Genomic DNA, 14,854 nt, shown 5'->3' with positions numbered 1-14,854 from the left:
GTAGAGTATATTTATTTATTTTATTTTGTAAACGATCGGTTCAAATTAAATAAAAAATCATTTAAATATGAAAATTTATAAACCAAAATAAAAAAAAATACAAAAATTATTTGACTAAAATAAAATCTTCGAAAATAACAATAAAGTGCCCAACCAATTAATTCAATTTCAATGGACTCTGAGGCCTGAGCCCATTCTAATTATAAGTTCAACTTCATCTAATGTCTTTGTTTTCTATGCCATATAAAATCCAGGGTCTTAATTAAATTTTGAACATATATATATATTTTCTTTATAACTTTTTTATTAATATTTTTAATCGGTTGTGACTAATCACGAGGGGCGATTCTTCTGCTAATCAAACTGGGTTAAGCACACATATAGCTTACAAACAAACTTAACCAACTAATATACGGTAAGTAACATGTTGTTAATGGGCTCGAACTCATGATCTAAGGGAGGTTTGGATAAATTGCTCTCTCTTGTTGCGCCAAGAACATTTTATTTTAATAAAAAACTTACTAAAAGTTCTCTAATAAACAAAATCAAACAAGTTGGAGAAGAAAGGAGTGCGAAAATGAAACCGCCAATTGGCGCGGTAATATATGGAGGTGTTGATTCTATTTGTGGCGAATTCAACCTCTAGGAGAGGATTCGTGCGATCAACTTTCCAATGGCGATGGCTGCGGAGGTGCCAAAGGTAGGTGTAGCGGTGTTCCTGTTGAAAGACACAAAGGTACTGCTGGGGCGGCGACTCTCCTCCATCGGCTATAACACTTACGTACTCCTCGGTGGTCATCTCAAGCACGGTCCGTCTCTCTTCATTTCTTCCTGGCTCTTTATCATATCTATATATGTCCTGACTGGGTGAATCTGAATCTAGTTAGTTGATTTTGATCAAAAACTGCCACAAACTCAAACGAATGTTATCTCTAAACTATTAATATTGTAATTTAGATATAGCATTGTGAGTATGAATTGTTGTTGTTGTTGTTCAGGGGAGACCTTTAAGGATTGTGCAATTAGAGAGGTAAAAGATGAAACAGGTCTAGACATTGAGAATTTAGAATTCATTACTGCGACCAACATCGAGTACTGTTCATCTGGTGTGCATTTTCATGCGTGCGTTCTTGGCAGATCCCAATCAAGTGCCTCAATACGGTTGGGATTGGTACGAGTGGAACAGTCTTCCAACTCCACTGTTTGAACCCTTGTTGGCTATGGTATGGCTTCAACCCTTTCATCAACTGATCACAAACAAGTATGTTCAAGTTATTTTGTTTGTGAATTTGAAATCTTGATTTAGACCCCCCTTTTAAACTTCATTTTCATGTATATTTTGGTGGCATGTATGATGTATCTTTCTTTCCATTCCATGTGAAGAAGGTGATGGGCTCTATAATGTTCTACATTAATGTAATGAACAATTGATGATATGAAAATAGATCCTTTTCTTCTATGTTTTATCAACTTCATTCAATAAAGACTTGTTCAGTCATTATTGTAGAGTTATTTGAATGAATAATAATACTTGATTCTATGGAACCCTTGATTCACACAAACATAATAATAATTTACACTTTGATCACTCTCCCCGAGCAAGAACATGGGAGCAGATGAGATTTGGGAGCAGATAACCGTGTATGCTATTATAGTCATAACTCATAATATTTTTGGATTTATCCGAGTATGGGGTATATTAGGAACTTTAAGAATTATAATTATGGTGAGTTTGAAAATAAAATTATGATAAACTTAAAAAATAAACGAAAAATTATAAATAAATAAATTCTACTATTATTTTTAGAATTAGAGAAGCAATAGTTAATTAAAAATTTAAAAATTTACTAAGAATTATTTGTTTTTTGTTTTTTTAAAGTTAGCTAAATCCTAACATAGATATTTCTATTATAACAAGTCATAATTTTATAAAATAATAAATTATCATAATATTTTTAATAAATTTCAACTTTATAGACAAAGTTACCAAGTCTCCAAAATCTGAGTCCAAACCTAACATGTCATGTCCAAAATCAAATCTACTAAATGTTGAGATCTAAATGACTATTACAAAATTCTTAATAAATGTCTCCAAAAAATCTTTATTTTTTAAATATATTAACAACCTATAAACTAAAACAAATAATTAATTAAGCAACTTTTCAATATATATAAAAACTAAAGACAACCAACAAAATAATTTATCATCATCCATTTAAGTGTGACAAAGCTCAATTCTTAATTTCAATCATTATTAAAAACAAATTTTACATTATGGTGGGACCCATATGACTTGCAGACCAAGAGAAAAACTTTGACAATGGCGGGAAAGAAACCGCCAAAAATATGGAATCGTTGCTTCTGATTTAAAGGTGCCAGGATTCGTGCGAGCAAATAACAATGGCGACGGCTTCTCAGGTTCCAAAGGTAGGCGTAGCGGTTTTCCTTTTGAAAGACACCAAGGTATTGCTGGGGCGACGACTCTCTTCCATCGGCTACAACACTTACGCACTCCCCGGTGGTCATCTCGAGTACGGTGCGTATCTAGATCATCCTTCTCTTTTTCTCCTGTTATAATCATAGTGTTTTCCCTGTATTAGGGTTTTGATTTGAAAAAAAAAGAAATTGGGTATTATGAACATGTTCAGGGGAGACATTTAAGGAATGTGCAATTAGAGAGGTGAAAGAAGAAACAGGTCTAGACATTGAAAATGTAGAATTCCTGACTGCAACAAACAACATCTTTGAATTGGAGGCAAAACAGAGTAGTGTTGTTCATCTTGTGTGCATTTTCATGCGTGGGTTCTTGACAGATCCTAATCAAGTGCCACAAACTATGGAGCCTGACAAATGTGTTGGATGGGATTGGTATGAGTGGAATGATCTTCCAAGTCCAATGTTTGAACCCTTGTTGAATATGGTGAACGATGGCTTCAATCCCTTTAGTAAATGATCAAACTTGTTTCACTTTGTCGGTTGTTTGAAGATTTCATTTCCCTTTTGTTTTGTTTGTAGAAGAAGAACTTGTGGTAAATTGGATGAAACTAAGAAATGTGTATTTAATGTTGAATTCTAAATTTTAAGTGTTCAATTAGTTTTAGTAAATTAATTTTGATAAATCAAATTAAAACTATTTGATATGGAAGTTGGTTTATAAAGTGTTAATTTAAATTAATTTAAATAAGAAATTAATATGGAATTTTAATTTGTAAATAATATTTAAAACAATTAAATAAGAATCTATATATTAAATAGTATTATAAATTTTAATAAATAGTAGGATAAATTGAAAAAAATAAAAAAAAATTAAAGTCGAAAATTTAACTATTTTAAAATTTGGGTTTACTCAAAATACAAAGTTTGGTTTCGTGAGTAAGTGGAAAAAAAAACTAATTATATGGTGTTAGGATAATTTTTTATAACTTATTTGAACAAAAATAAGATTTTAATTAAATTTATTAATTTTTTAAATAATAATAATTAATTATATTTTAAATTTTACAAAATAAAAACATGTTTTTAACTGAAATTAGGCCAGTCAAAAAATAATTTCATTCTTTTTTACGTGGGTTAGGTTAGTCCAAATGGGTTGCCTTGGGGATGTGCACATATTCTATAAAACATTTTTAAAACAATAATGATGACAAATGCTCCACTAAAAGTTTGGAGTATTATTCGAATTAAAATATTTGGACAAAAAATTTAATAGGAAGAATGTCAATTTTACCCACTAAGTTGTAAGAAGGTATCAAATTTACTTATTAAGTATCAAAATTCTATTTATATATATTAACTTGTCAAAAAGTGTCAAATTTATTTAAACTAACAAAAAAATTTAACGGAGTTAAAATTTTTGCCACATGTAATATCCACCTATTTTTTATTTGTTTTTAATTTACATTACTTTAATTCTTTTTTCATTTAAACAAAACATTTAAATTTTTTCTTATCCATTTTTTCTCTCTCTTTACCCAATTCTTTATTTTCTTCTCACTGTTTCTCTCCATCTCTAATATAAGTAATCTATTTTTTCTGAAATCTCTATTAATGAACTAGCTATGTCGACGTCAAATAATAATATTGTGATGGAAAAATAATCAGGTGGCCAAAAAACTGTGACGACGGTGAAGGTGGCGGAACAGCCGATGAAGTGTTCGAGATGCAATTCTCTAAACACGAAATTATGTTACTACAACAACTACAGTCTCGAGTAGCCGAGGTATTTCTGCAAGATATGTAGAAGGTACTGGACAAAAGGTGGGGCCCTCCGTAGTGTATCGATCGGCAGCGACTATCGGAAAAACAGGAAAATGAAATCCTGATCTAGGATTTCAAACGGAGTTGATTCCAAATATTTCGGCGGTTCTTCATCAGATATGATTAATGGTGGGGATAGAAGATGAACAATTAAAAGAAATGAATAGTTGGGGATAGAGAGAGAGAAAAAATGGATAAGAAAAAATTTAGATGTTTTGTTTGAATGAAAAAAATATTAAAGTAATTAATGTAAATTAAAAATAAATAAAAAATAGGTGGATATTAAATGTGGCAAAACTTTTAACTCCGTTTAACTTTTTTGTTATTTTAAATAAATTTGACATTTTTTGACAAGTTAGTATATATAAATAGAATTTTGATACTTAATGAGTAAATTTGACACCTTCTTACAACTTGGTGTTTAAAATTGGCATTTTTCTTAAAATTCAATTCAAATATGTGTTGTGAAAATAAGAATTAGATAACTATAATATTAACTAAACTTGGAATGATTTTGGTATGCTTAAACTATTAAATATCACAATTATCATTTGCGACATTCATCCCAAAATCTTCTCTGTATTGACTTTTTACCGTCTCACTTTGGGTAACCAATATATTCATTGTTATACATAACCGAACTATATCATATTATAGACCTTATTTCGGTCAATCAATATATCCTTACCCCAATCGAACTATTGTTTTGAACATTTTGCACTTACAACCAATTTCTTATTCCACAACATCGCAACTAGACTATTATTTCCAACATTTTGCACCACAACAATTTTACATCAACCCACGATCTGATCCAAATAGTTATTTATTCTTATTTACATATTTAAATTAATCATTTTCTCACTTCGACAATACAAACATTTGAAATTAAGCATTATTATATATAATATCTCTCATCGAAATTCAAAATGCCCTTCTCCACTCCAACCCAAAATCTATTTCTCATCATTTTCTCTATATTGAGAAAGTTGTTCAGAATTATTTTTTAATTTATAAATTGTTAATTTATATATTTAGTTTTTTTATATAATTTTTTATATGTATAATTTTTTATTAATAAACATATCATAATTTTTTAATAATGAACAAGATTGATAAAAAAAAGTATTAATATAACAATAAAAAAAACTTGTATTAAAATAAACACATAGGTAGAAATAATAATAATAATAATAGTCGTTACAAGTTAAGAACTACTTTTTTGTATGTAATTTATTTTGGTATAATATAATTTGTGTTTATTTAATGATGTTTAATTTGTTTTTTATATGTATAAATTATTAATCTATAATTAATTTTATCATAATTTTCTGTAATGAAATGAAAACAAATATTGGTTTCAATTTATAATGTTGATAATATATAAATAGTATCGAAAAAGTCACAAAATTAGTTGTGAAAAGAAATAATACAAAAATATTGTTTTGAGTTTAAAACGAATTTTTAAGGTTAAAATGAATTATCGATGTATTTTGAATTTAAGAATAAGTTTTTGAATTGGTATTAACTAATACCCAAAATTTCACTCTAATATAAGTTTGAGACTGAGAAAAGTTTGAGACAGAAAATAGTTTGTTTGTTTTTTTAATTCTGGATCCTATTTGTCTCTCTTAGGCTTGTTCCATTGGTTTTTCTAAGATTAATTTGTGTGATTTTATTATAAAAAAAATTACTACTGAAAAAATAAGTTATTTAAGTTTTTTATTTGTTAAATTATTATAATATCATTTTATATTTAACTTTTTTTTAATAATAAAGTAAATGTATTTTAGTTGATGAAAAGAGTATTTTAATTGTCCATTACAACCCATGAGTCAAGGATCTACCATCACGCCTAGTTTCCTTAGTTCCGAGCCTGCCGGTAGGAGAACTGATTTCAAGGCGGCGCTATTAGATTTAATAGTTCTGATCCAAGCAAACAAGATATCAATAGGTAGGGTTAACTAGGTACGACTGTGTTTTGTCAAGGTGTTATTTCTGTCTTTTTGATCTTTTAGACTCTGTTCTCTTTGTTATTTAAAAAATTCAAACCAAATTATTTTTTCAATCAATCACTTCTAAACAAATCACATCACTCATTTCATTAATCAAAATACTAAAATGCCTTCTATTTTAAATTATTATTATTTATATATATCAATACTCTTTAAGTTTTTTTATTAAAAATAATCACCACCTCTTCAAAATCATTATCAATCATTATTTTTTTATTTTTTTATTTCTCTAGATTTTTTATAAAATTCAATCCGAACAATACTTAAGTGTTTACTGTCTAAGGATCCTAGCTAGTTTTACTATTGGTGGTAGGTCACTCTTTTTTTGTGTGGATTTTCTCATGTTACAAAATTTGTTCCAATTGGTCCATACAAAATGGATCGGTCTGGACTCTTTGTGGGGAGACAGGAGGTCAATGAGTTATTTGGGCATTCATATTTACCTTTAACGAATAAGATTTAAAGAATTAAGATGGAGAGATTAAATAAATAATGAATTAAATTAGTACAAATACTTGAAAATCATTGAGAAAGAGCGGGCAGCTGAGAGTGGCCCCATGGATTGTATTATTTTATACTTTTAAAAACTTATAATAATAATAATTGGTGAGAAGTTGGCAAAGTCAAGCTCCATTGAATATTTGTACATGAAGATGGTGGCAACGAAAAGACAACAATAATAAACCTTCAATTATAATAATTCACTCGTGATCAATATCAAATAAATATGTGGACTTCTAAAAATCAAGAGTTGATTACTTACACAACACACAATTCAAAAACATCATTTATTAATTATATATATAGAGAGGTAATTTTAATTATATTATTTTAACAACTTAACATATTTTATTTTTATACGCACTTGTCTTTATTTTTAATGCAGATCGTTATGTCAATAATATTTATTGAAATTTTAATGTAATTTTTTTTTTTTATATATTTCTTAACATTAATTATTTTATATTACCATCAATAAATATATATATATATATATATTAAATAATTTGTTTTGTCAAATAAATATATATTTGTTTATTGAGAGTTGGATACGTATTTCTTTAAATATTTTATCAAAGTTTTTTATTTTTATTTTCTATAATATTATTATTACTTTCATTATTTATAAATTAAAATATTAAAAAAATTATTTTTATTTTTATTCAATTTAAAATTTTAAATATTATTTAAAACATTAGTTATTGAGCCAACTAAAAACTAAAAAAAAAATTATCAAATAATTATTTTATATTTTTACAAAATCCCAAAATAAATATGATCAAACAAACTCTGAGAGATATTAAATGTTGTCGGCTGAAGTGATGTTGATGAGACCGTGTAGCTTAATTAAATTATAAATGACATGCAAGTAGCTAGTACCACTGCTTCTAATTATTATTATTATTATTAAAGGTACACATATGATTTGTTAAGGGTTATTTAAAGAAAAAAATAAAAATATTTATTATGAAAAATAAATTATTTGAATTATTTGGATCAAATATATTTTTTATTCAATACATTACAATATTAAGAAAATTGTGAAAAAATAATTATATATATTTATATAATAATATCAAGACAAACAAATATAATTTAAATAATACTTATTTTTAAAAATAAATTCTTAAAATTAAGGCATTGTTCTGTTTTAATTTTAAAATAAAAAAAAAAATTAATTTTTCAATTAATCATCTCTTAACAATAATCTAACTCATTTTATTAATCAAAATATTAAAATATTCTATATTTTAAATTATTATTTTGTATTTTATTTGTATATATTGATATCATTTAACTTTTGTTACCAAAAATAATTATCAAAATTATTAAAATCATCAAAATCATCAATAATCATTATTTTTTATAAAATCCGAATTCGAACAGAAAAATAAGAGATTATTAAAATCAAATAAGCTTACTTAAAAGGAAGTTGTTTATATAAATCATTAGTAAATATATAAATTAATTTCTTAAAATTAAAATAAATCAACTCAAACTGAGTAAAAATATTGTATAAAAAATAATAAATAATTATAATATTTAACAAATTTATCATTATCTATATAAGTTAAAAATATCATTTTTAGTATTATTATTTTATCTAAATAATTATATAACATATTTAAAAAATATTATTTATTCAATTATATAAGTCATTTATTTTGAATTTATAAATAGTACTTTGTTTCTCTATAAATTTGAAAAATACAAACTCATGCAATTTTAAAATCTTAAAAAATTAGTTAATTTAAGAATTGACTTAAATTTCACTCGTTAATCTTTCTAAGATGATAATTTTTTTTAAAATTATGATTATTTTCAGATGAGTTATTAAATTCAATCCCATAATCTGAATCAAAATAAACCTAAAACATTTGGACATTTGGAGATTGGCTTCCTCCTATTATACAATATAATTTTTCTAACATTCAGCTATAATATTATATATTTATAATATTTTAAAATACCAATAGTTCAAGATCAAACAACCTCAATAAATAATATATTTGAAGATATTTGACTATACAGCAGCTTTGATGCAAGTGACATGAAACCACTTATATTTAATTAGGTGAGTTTAGGTGATTATTAGTTCATCTGTAAACTTGATTGGCCTGCCCCAATATAATATTAAGCTTTTTTTTGTGTGTTAATTAGTTAATAATTGTATTTTTTTTATTTGTTCATTGATCATACATCAACTATCTTCTTTTTCATTTTTTTCATTTTTTTATATAAAATATTGTTTCGCAATAATAAGAGTTGGGGTGCTCACTCAAGTCTTCTTCGCAAACGGAACATATATAGGTAGGGGAAGAACAATAAGGTAAATGTGTAAAAAAAAAATCAACACAATCACTATAGGCAATAAACTTAACTTGTATTAATTAGAGACTTAAACTAAAATTATATGACCAATTATTCAACATACTAGAATGTGTTTGGGTAACCTATTAATAAAAACATGTTAATATACTAACTAAAATCTAGTATATTGTTCACCATTTGATATGAAGAGTTCTCTTTTCACTATTTCATCCATGCTTTCAAATGAGAGTTTGGTTGTGGAATAACTCTTAATAAAATGTTAATTCAAGTATATATATATATATATATATATATAGATTTTCGAGACTAACTAGTTATTTGGTAAGTACACCTCTCCTAATCATAGTCATAATTTTACATGTTTTATTAAAACGAACCAAATAGAAAACTTAGTTGAATTTGTTTCATGAGAAAATGGGTTGGACGTTGATCTCGTCATCGGTTCAATAGGTTGATGTACAACTCGATATCACTATCAATTTTGTTAATTCGTTTATCGAACTAATGTGGAGACATAGGGATCTATGGAGTTTAATTTTCAACTAAGAATAGTCAATAACAATGACATCCAAGAAAGGTTCAACCAACTAGGATCACACCAAGGGGAATCCCTATATTTCCCAGACCTATTTGAAATATGTTGAAATTTTTTAGTCAATTAATAGTGTATGACTTTTGGTGGGTTTTAGATAGAAAATCTTTTCTACGACAATTCCATCACATTTAACGTAGATAGTAAATATATATACGTAGAATTTTTTTAATGATAATAAAGATCAAGTTAATAAATACGCACATTATATAGATAAAAAAAAATTGCAATAAAAAACGTTTGTAATCAATCTATAACAAAGATAACTTATACGATAGAGAGATAGAGATGTTGTATAAAATATTATCCAATAAATATATAAAAAAATATGAAAGACCATGTGAAAATGTCTCCCAAAATAAAATATATATGGTGGGTATAGTAGGAGTTCATTGCAACACTTCTTTTCCAAATCTTTTCAAAAATCTCAGTGAGTTGAAATTTAATCAATGCATGTAAATGCTCATAAAAATAAGCTGGACCTTCCATTGCTTTTTTATTATACATATTTCTATTGAATTTTTAATAAATTTTATAACTTTTTGAAAATACCCATTTTCTTTATTTTTATAATAGATGTTAAGTTTATATTATTATTTAATTACCCATTTAACTCTCAATATGCATGGTTAAGGATATTCATACAAAAATTTAAAATAAATAAATAAATAAAAGTGGTAGAAGACTTTGAATTAAGAACATCATGGTTTCTGACATTCTTCCACAATGGAGTTGGAATGATTAATGTCTGTGTTATGCTAGGCAAACATGGATGGATGAATAAGAACCACAAACAATTAATTCAAATTTCATTCATTTCAATGGATACAACTGTTACATTCAAAAACACTTTTCTACTGTTTCACTTTATTCATTTTATTATATTTATTTAAAGAAGAGTAGAGTGATATAAGAGGGAATTTGAGAAAAAAAATAATATGTTATTATATCACTAGTTGAAAAAATGATAATCGATGAGATGAGAGGAGTGATAAATTTTGTTATTTTTTCAACTAATCAAATTGCGATATTTCCTCTCCCATTTTTTTTCTTTTCAAATTTCCTCTATCAAACATTTCTCTTATTTAATTTATTTACTAAAATTATTGTAGTATATTCAGTCTTAATTATGAAATCAAACATACCTAACATAAAAATGTCAAAATTGAATACAGTATCACTTAATTTGAGAGACACAAAACACAAGGGTGGCTTATAGGCAGCGGCTGTTGGGGACTATTACGGCTGGGAACTGTTTGGATACAACTTTATTGGTTAACAACAGACTATTTCTAGCTACTGTTTTTTCTTTCTTTTTCAGACTTTTCTTTTATGTAAGTTTGTTTTCCTTTCTAACAAAAGTGAATTTTTGGGATTGTATAAGTAAAAAATTATTTATATTTAATATTATAAAATATAAAAATACTTTAATATTTACTATTAATAATAATTTATTTGGATGATTCGGGTTAGATTGATTCATCTTAATTATTCGCTAAGATACATTTGATAATATTCAACTTGATACATAATCGTCGTTATTACTTGATCTAAATTATTCAATTTATTTGCTAACATTACTTTAACAATTTATACATTTTCATGATTTATTCACACTTAAACCAAATCAAACTAGGTTTGTAAGCTAGTCCAAACCTAGTATCATTCAAATAATCAATTAATTATATTATTGTACACTCTACAAATACAGGAGCTAATTAGATTTTTTTTTTTACTTAATTTTTTTTTGTATAAATTAATTTTTTAAAATAAAGATGAGAAAAAATATTAAATAAAAAGTATTTTTGATATTTTGATAGATTAAATGACTAATGAAAAGATTAAATGAGTTTAGAGAAAATATTAAACTTTAGATAATAACTAAAAATAAAAATAATATCAAAACAGCTCAAGGTTAAATAAGCATGTACATGGGTTTATTCTACTCATCTAAAACCCTACCCCAAATTAAAATTAAAAGAAATTATTACTTGAATATTGATTTGCCAAAGTTTCGTTTCTTTTCCAAGTAAACACTAACACCGTATCTCTTTAACTTAAAACATTTTCAGATTGAATCACATACGTATTATTATTTCAGCTTTATGACAATAACTCTAATTTATAGATTCCTTTGTACAAATTGAACCAACCCTTTAAATAATTTAATTTTCATTGTAAATCAAATAATTAAAAAAAACACACACAATGGATAATAGGGGTTATAAAAAATGTAGTGTTTTTTCTACTAAGGTAGGTGGGGATGGTTCACCTTCCTGCTTCCCCTGTCAGTATCTTCTTTAATTCTCAGTCACCAGTCACAAGAGAAAGCTCATATAATCATACTACAAATACCCAATCAACCCTAACTCAAAATCTCCAATCTTTGAACACTTCCCCCCATGTTAGATTCAACCATCATGTCTAAATCCATCCACGACACTTCTTTCTCATTCTCCAGAAGATTCCATTGGAAAATCAAGAAACTCGAAGATGAAATAACATCATCTGCACAAGAAGAACAAGAAGAACAAGATCATGATCAACAAATCCTCACTTTCAACATCCCAATCCAACCACTCGATCCATCTCCTTCAATTCCAACTCCAACCCACAACAAAAAGAATTTCAAACATCTCCGATCAGCCCTCGCCGTATTCACCGGCAAGAACCGCTCTCACCACCACAACCATCATCCCAACAACAACATTATCGGCACTTTATTCGGCTCCCGGCGTGGACATGTCCACTTGTCGTTCCAAATAGATTCAAAGGCAAATCCTCTATTCCTCGTTGAACTTCCTATGCCGACGAGCTATCTTGTGAAGGAAATGGCATCTGGGCTTGTCAGGATTGCGCTTGAATGCGATAAGAAGGCGCAGAAGAAGTCTTATTTCAAGCTATTAGATGAACCGATTTGGAGGACTTATTGTAATGGGAAGAAATGTGGGTATGCTATGAGGAAAGATTGTGGGGAGAATGAATGGAAGGTTTTGGAGGCGGTGGGACCGGTGACTATGGGTGCCGGAGTTTTGCCGGCGATTGGGGAATCGGAAATTGGTGAGGCTATGTATATGAGAGCTAGTTTTGAAAGGGTTGGTGGGTTAAAGGATTCGGAATCATTCTATATGATGAACCCAGATGGACATGGCGGACCTGAACTTAGTATTTACTTACTCAGGGTTTGATGAGTTTTTCAAACGGGTCATAGTTTTCCTTCTTTTACATTTCTGACCCACCCACCCACCCGCCCGTATCCATCTGTATTATTATGTTAAACTTGGTCAATTTTTAAGTTTCTTTTGTTGTTAATGACCACTCATACAAAACTTTTATTACATGGTCTTATCTTTAAGTTTGTGTTGTGATTTTTTTTGTATGTAGATGTTTATACATATTATCTATTATTTATGGTGATTAATTTGATTAGAGAGAAATTATAAAATTTTTAACAATTTCAATCGGCCAATGAAGATAACGACGGATTTAGAATTTTAAATTTATTGGGTTATTTTTTTTTACAAAATTAATTTACCCAAGTTAAAATAATACCAATAATGTCAAATAAACAAATAAATTTACAGTTTATCGTGATTATTTCTTTTTTTCCATGATCCACATCTCAGGTCAAACGCGATGAACAATCAATAAGGACGATTTATCATTGATATTGTATTTTTTGGCCCACCCGGGCTTTTAAGGTGGATCTGCATTAATTGTAAATCTTTCGCAGTTATCATCTTCACATTATTTGATTAAAGAGAAATCATAGAACCTTTAACAATTTCAATAGACCATTAAAGATAATGGAGCTAGAATTTTAAATTTATCGGGTTAATTTTTTTTTACAAAATTAATTTACCCAAGTTAAAATAATAACAATAATGTCAAATAAACAAATAAATCTACAATTTATAGTGATTATTTCTTTTTTTTCCTTGGATGATCCACATCTCAGGCACGATGAACAATCAATAAGGACGATTTATCATTCCGCATTAATTGTAGATCTTTCGCAGTTATCATCTTGACATTATATGAGCTTCAATTAAAGAAGCCTACAGATTCGTTCAGAGTCAAATTCGTTCGAAGAAGCCGACAAATTCATTAGGAGAACTCGTTACTTTTTTGAAAGATACCCGCACACATTAGTTTTTTTATTGATTTTTCTTTTACATAAATGTTATGTTTTTGTAATAAATCAGTTTCATAATTTCATTTCATTGATCAATTTCAAAAAAATAAACTAAAACCAAACAAAACCAATCCCCTAACCATCTAACTACCTACCTAAACAAACAATGAAATTAAAATAGAGAAACTGCAATAATAAAGCTAAGAACAGATAAACCAAACGCAAATCCAACGTTTGCAGCGCCACCATTTGACGGCGGTGGAGGGTGAGTAGAATCAGACGTGCGTTCTTCCAAGACTCTAACGATCATTTTCTGACCTCTTTGACAGTGACCAGATACACCACTCATAAAATAGAAACTTCTAGATTCATTTAGTTTAAACAAAGTATTTCCACTGTTGGAAAAGAAGATAGGACTTCCGGTTTCACACTTATTGTAATCTCCATCTTTAACCAGCATTACCGAATCATCTTTATATTGAAACCCTTTTGTTGAAATCATAATAATAATCATTAAATAATAATAATATGAGGATTGAGATCATTAATGAAATTAATTAAACTTACGGAGAGTATCATTGATTTTAAATCTGTGTTGAGATGCCCAGTGATTGTAGGACCAGTCCTCATTTGGGGGTATAGCCCATCCATTTTGATCTCCAACTTGATAATCAAATGATTCTGCTAATGGGATGATTAGTATCACAAAAAGCAATATAGCAATTACACTTTTCATTGTTAATTGATTATTATTATTAATCTATTCTTGAATATGTTGATTGGGTTGATAACAATATTTATAATGAGAATTAATGGGTGTTGGCATGATGACCGAATATTTGGGTGATTTAGTCTAATTCCTTAAATCATTGGTTTGAAAAATGTAAAAATAATCTTATTATACTATGCTATTTATAAATAATCTTATTTTATTAAAATTTATTAAAATATATTTTTTAATTTTTTATTTATTTAATATTTGTGTTGATTCAGTCTATTTTATAAAAAAAAATAGTTTGTTTA

General features: G+C 27.3%; 3 protein-coding genes and 1 pseudogene across 3 annotated transcripts; 3 read left to right on the top strand and 1 right to left on the bottom strand.

Annotated features, from left to right (window-relative positions):
- Positions 1-672: 672 nt before the first annotated feature.
- Positions 673-1,251, top strand: LOC124909834 (annotated as a pseudogene).
- Positions 1,252-2,393: 1,142 nt separating this feature from the next.
- On the top strand, positions 2,394-3,142 carry LOC124910646 (nudix hydrolase 1-like). The gene is made up of 2 exons (XM_047451319.1): positions 2,394-2,536; positions 2,649-3,142. Exons 1-2 carry the CDS (start codon positions 2,401-2,403, stop codon positions 2,951-2,953), a joined length of 441 nt encoding a protein of 146 aa, XP_047307275.1. The 5' UTR covers positions 2,394-2,400; the 3' UTR covers positions 2,954-3,142.
- An 8,748-nt stretch (positions 3,143-11,890) lies between these two features.
- On the top strand, positions 11,891-13,026 carry LOC124946172 (protein MIZU-KUSSEI 1-like). The gene has a single exon (XM_047486742.1). The coding sequence runs from the start codon at positions 12,099-12,101 to the stop codon at positions 12,882-12,884; it is 786 nt and encodes a 261-aa protein (XP_047342698.1). The 5' UTR covers positions 11,891-12,098; the 3' UTR covers positions 12,885-13,026.
- A 977-nt stretch (positions 13,027-14,003) lies between these two features.
- On the bottom strand, positions 14,004-14,567 carry LOC124909833 (mavicyanin-like). The gene is made up of 2 exons (XM_047450466.1): positions 14,399-14,567; positions 14,004-14,317 (listed from the first exon to the last, which is right to left on the bottom strand). Exons 1-2 carry the CDS (start codon positions 14,565-14,567, stop codon positions 14,004-14,006), a joined length of 483 nt encoding a protein of 160 aa, XP_047306422.1.
- Positions 14,568-14,854: the final 287 nt, after the last annotated feature.

The sequence above is a fragment of the Impatiens glandulifera genome, chromosome 7, assembly GCF_907164915.1.
Source record: "Impatiens glandulifera chromosome 7, dImpGla2.1, whole genome shotgun sequence".
NCBI classification, from domain to species: Eukaryota; Viridiplantae; Streptophyta; class Magnoliopsida; order Ericales; family Balsaminaceae; genus Impatiens; species Impatiens glandulifera.
The sequence above is the reverse complement of the archived record's forward strand: the minus strand, read 5'-3'. Positions and strand labels throughout refer to the sequence as shown.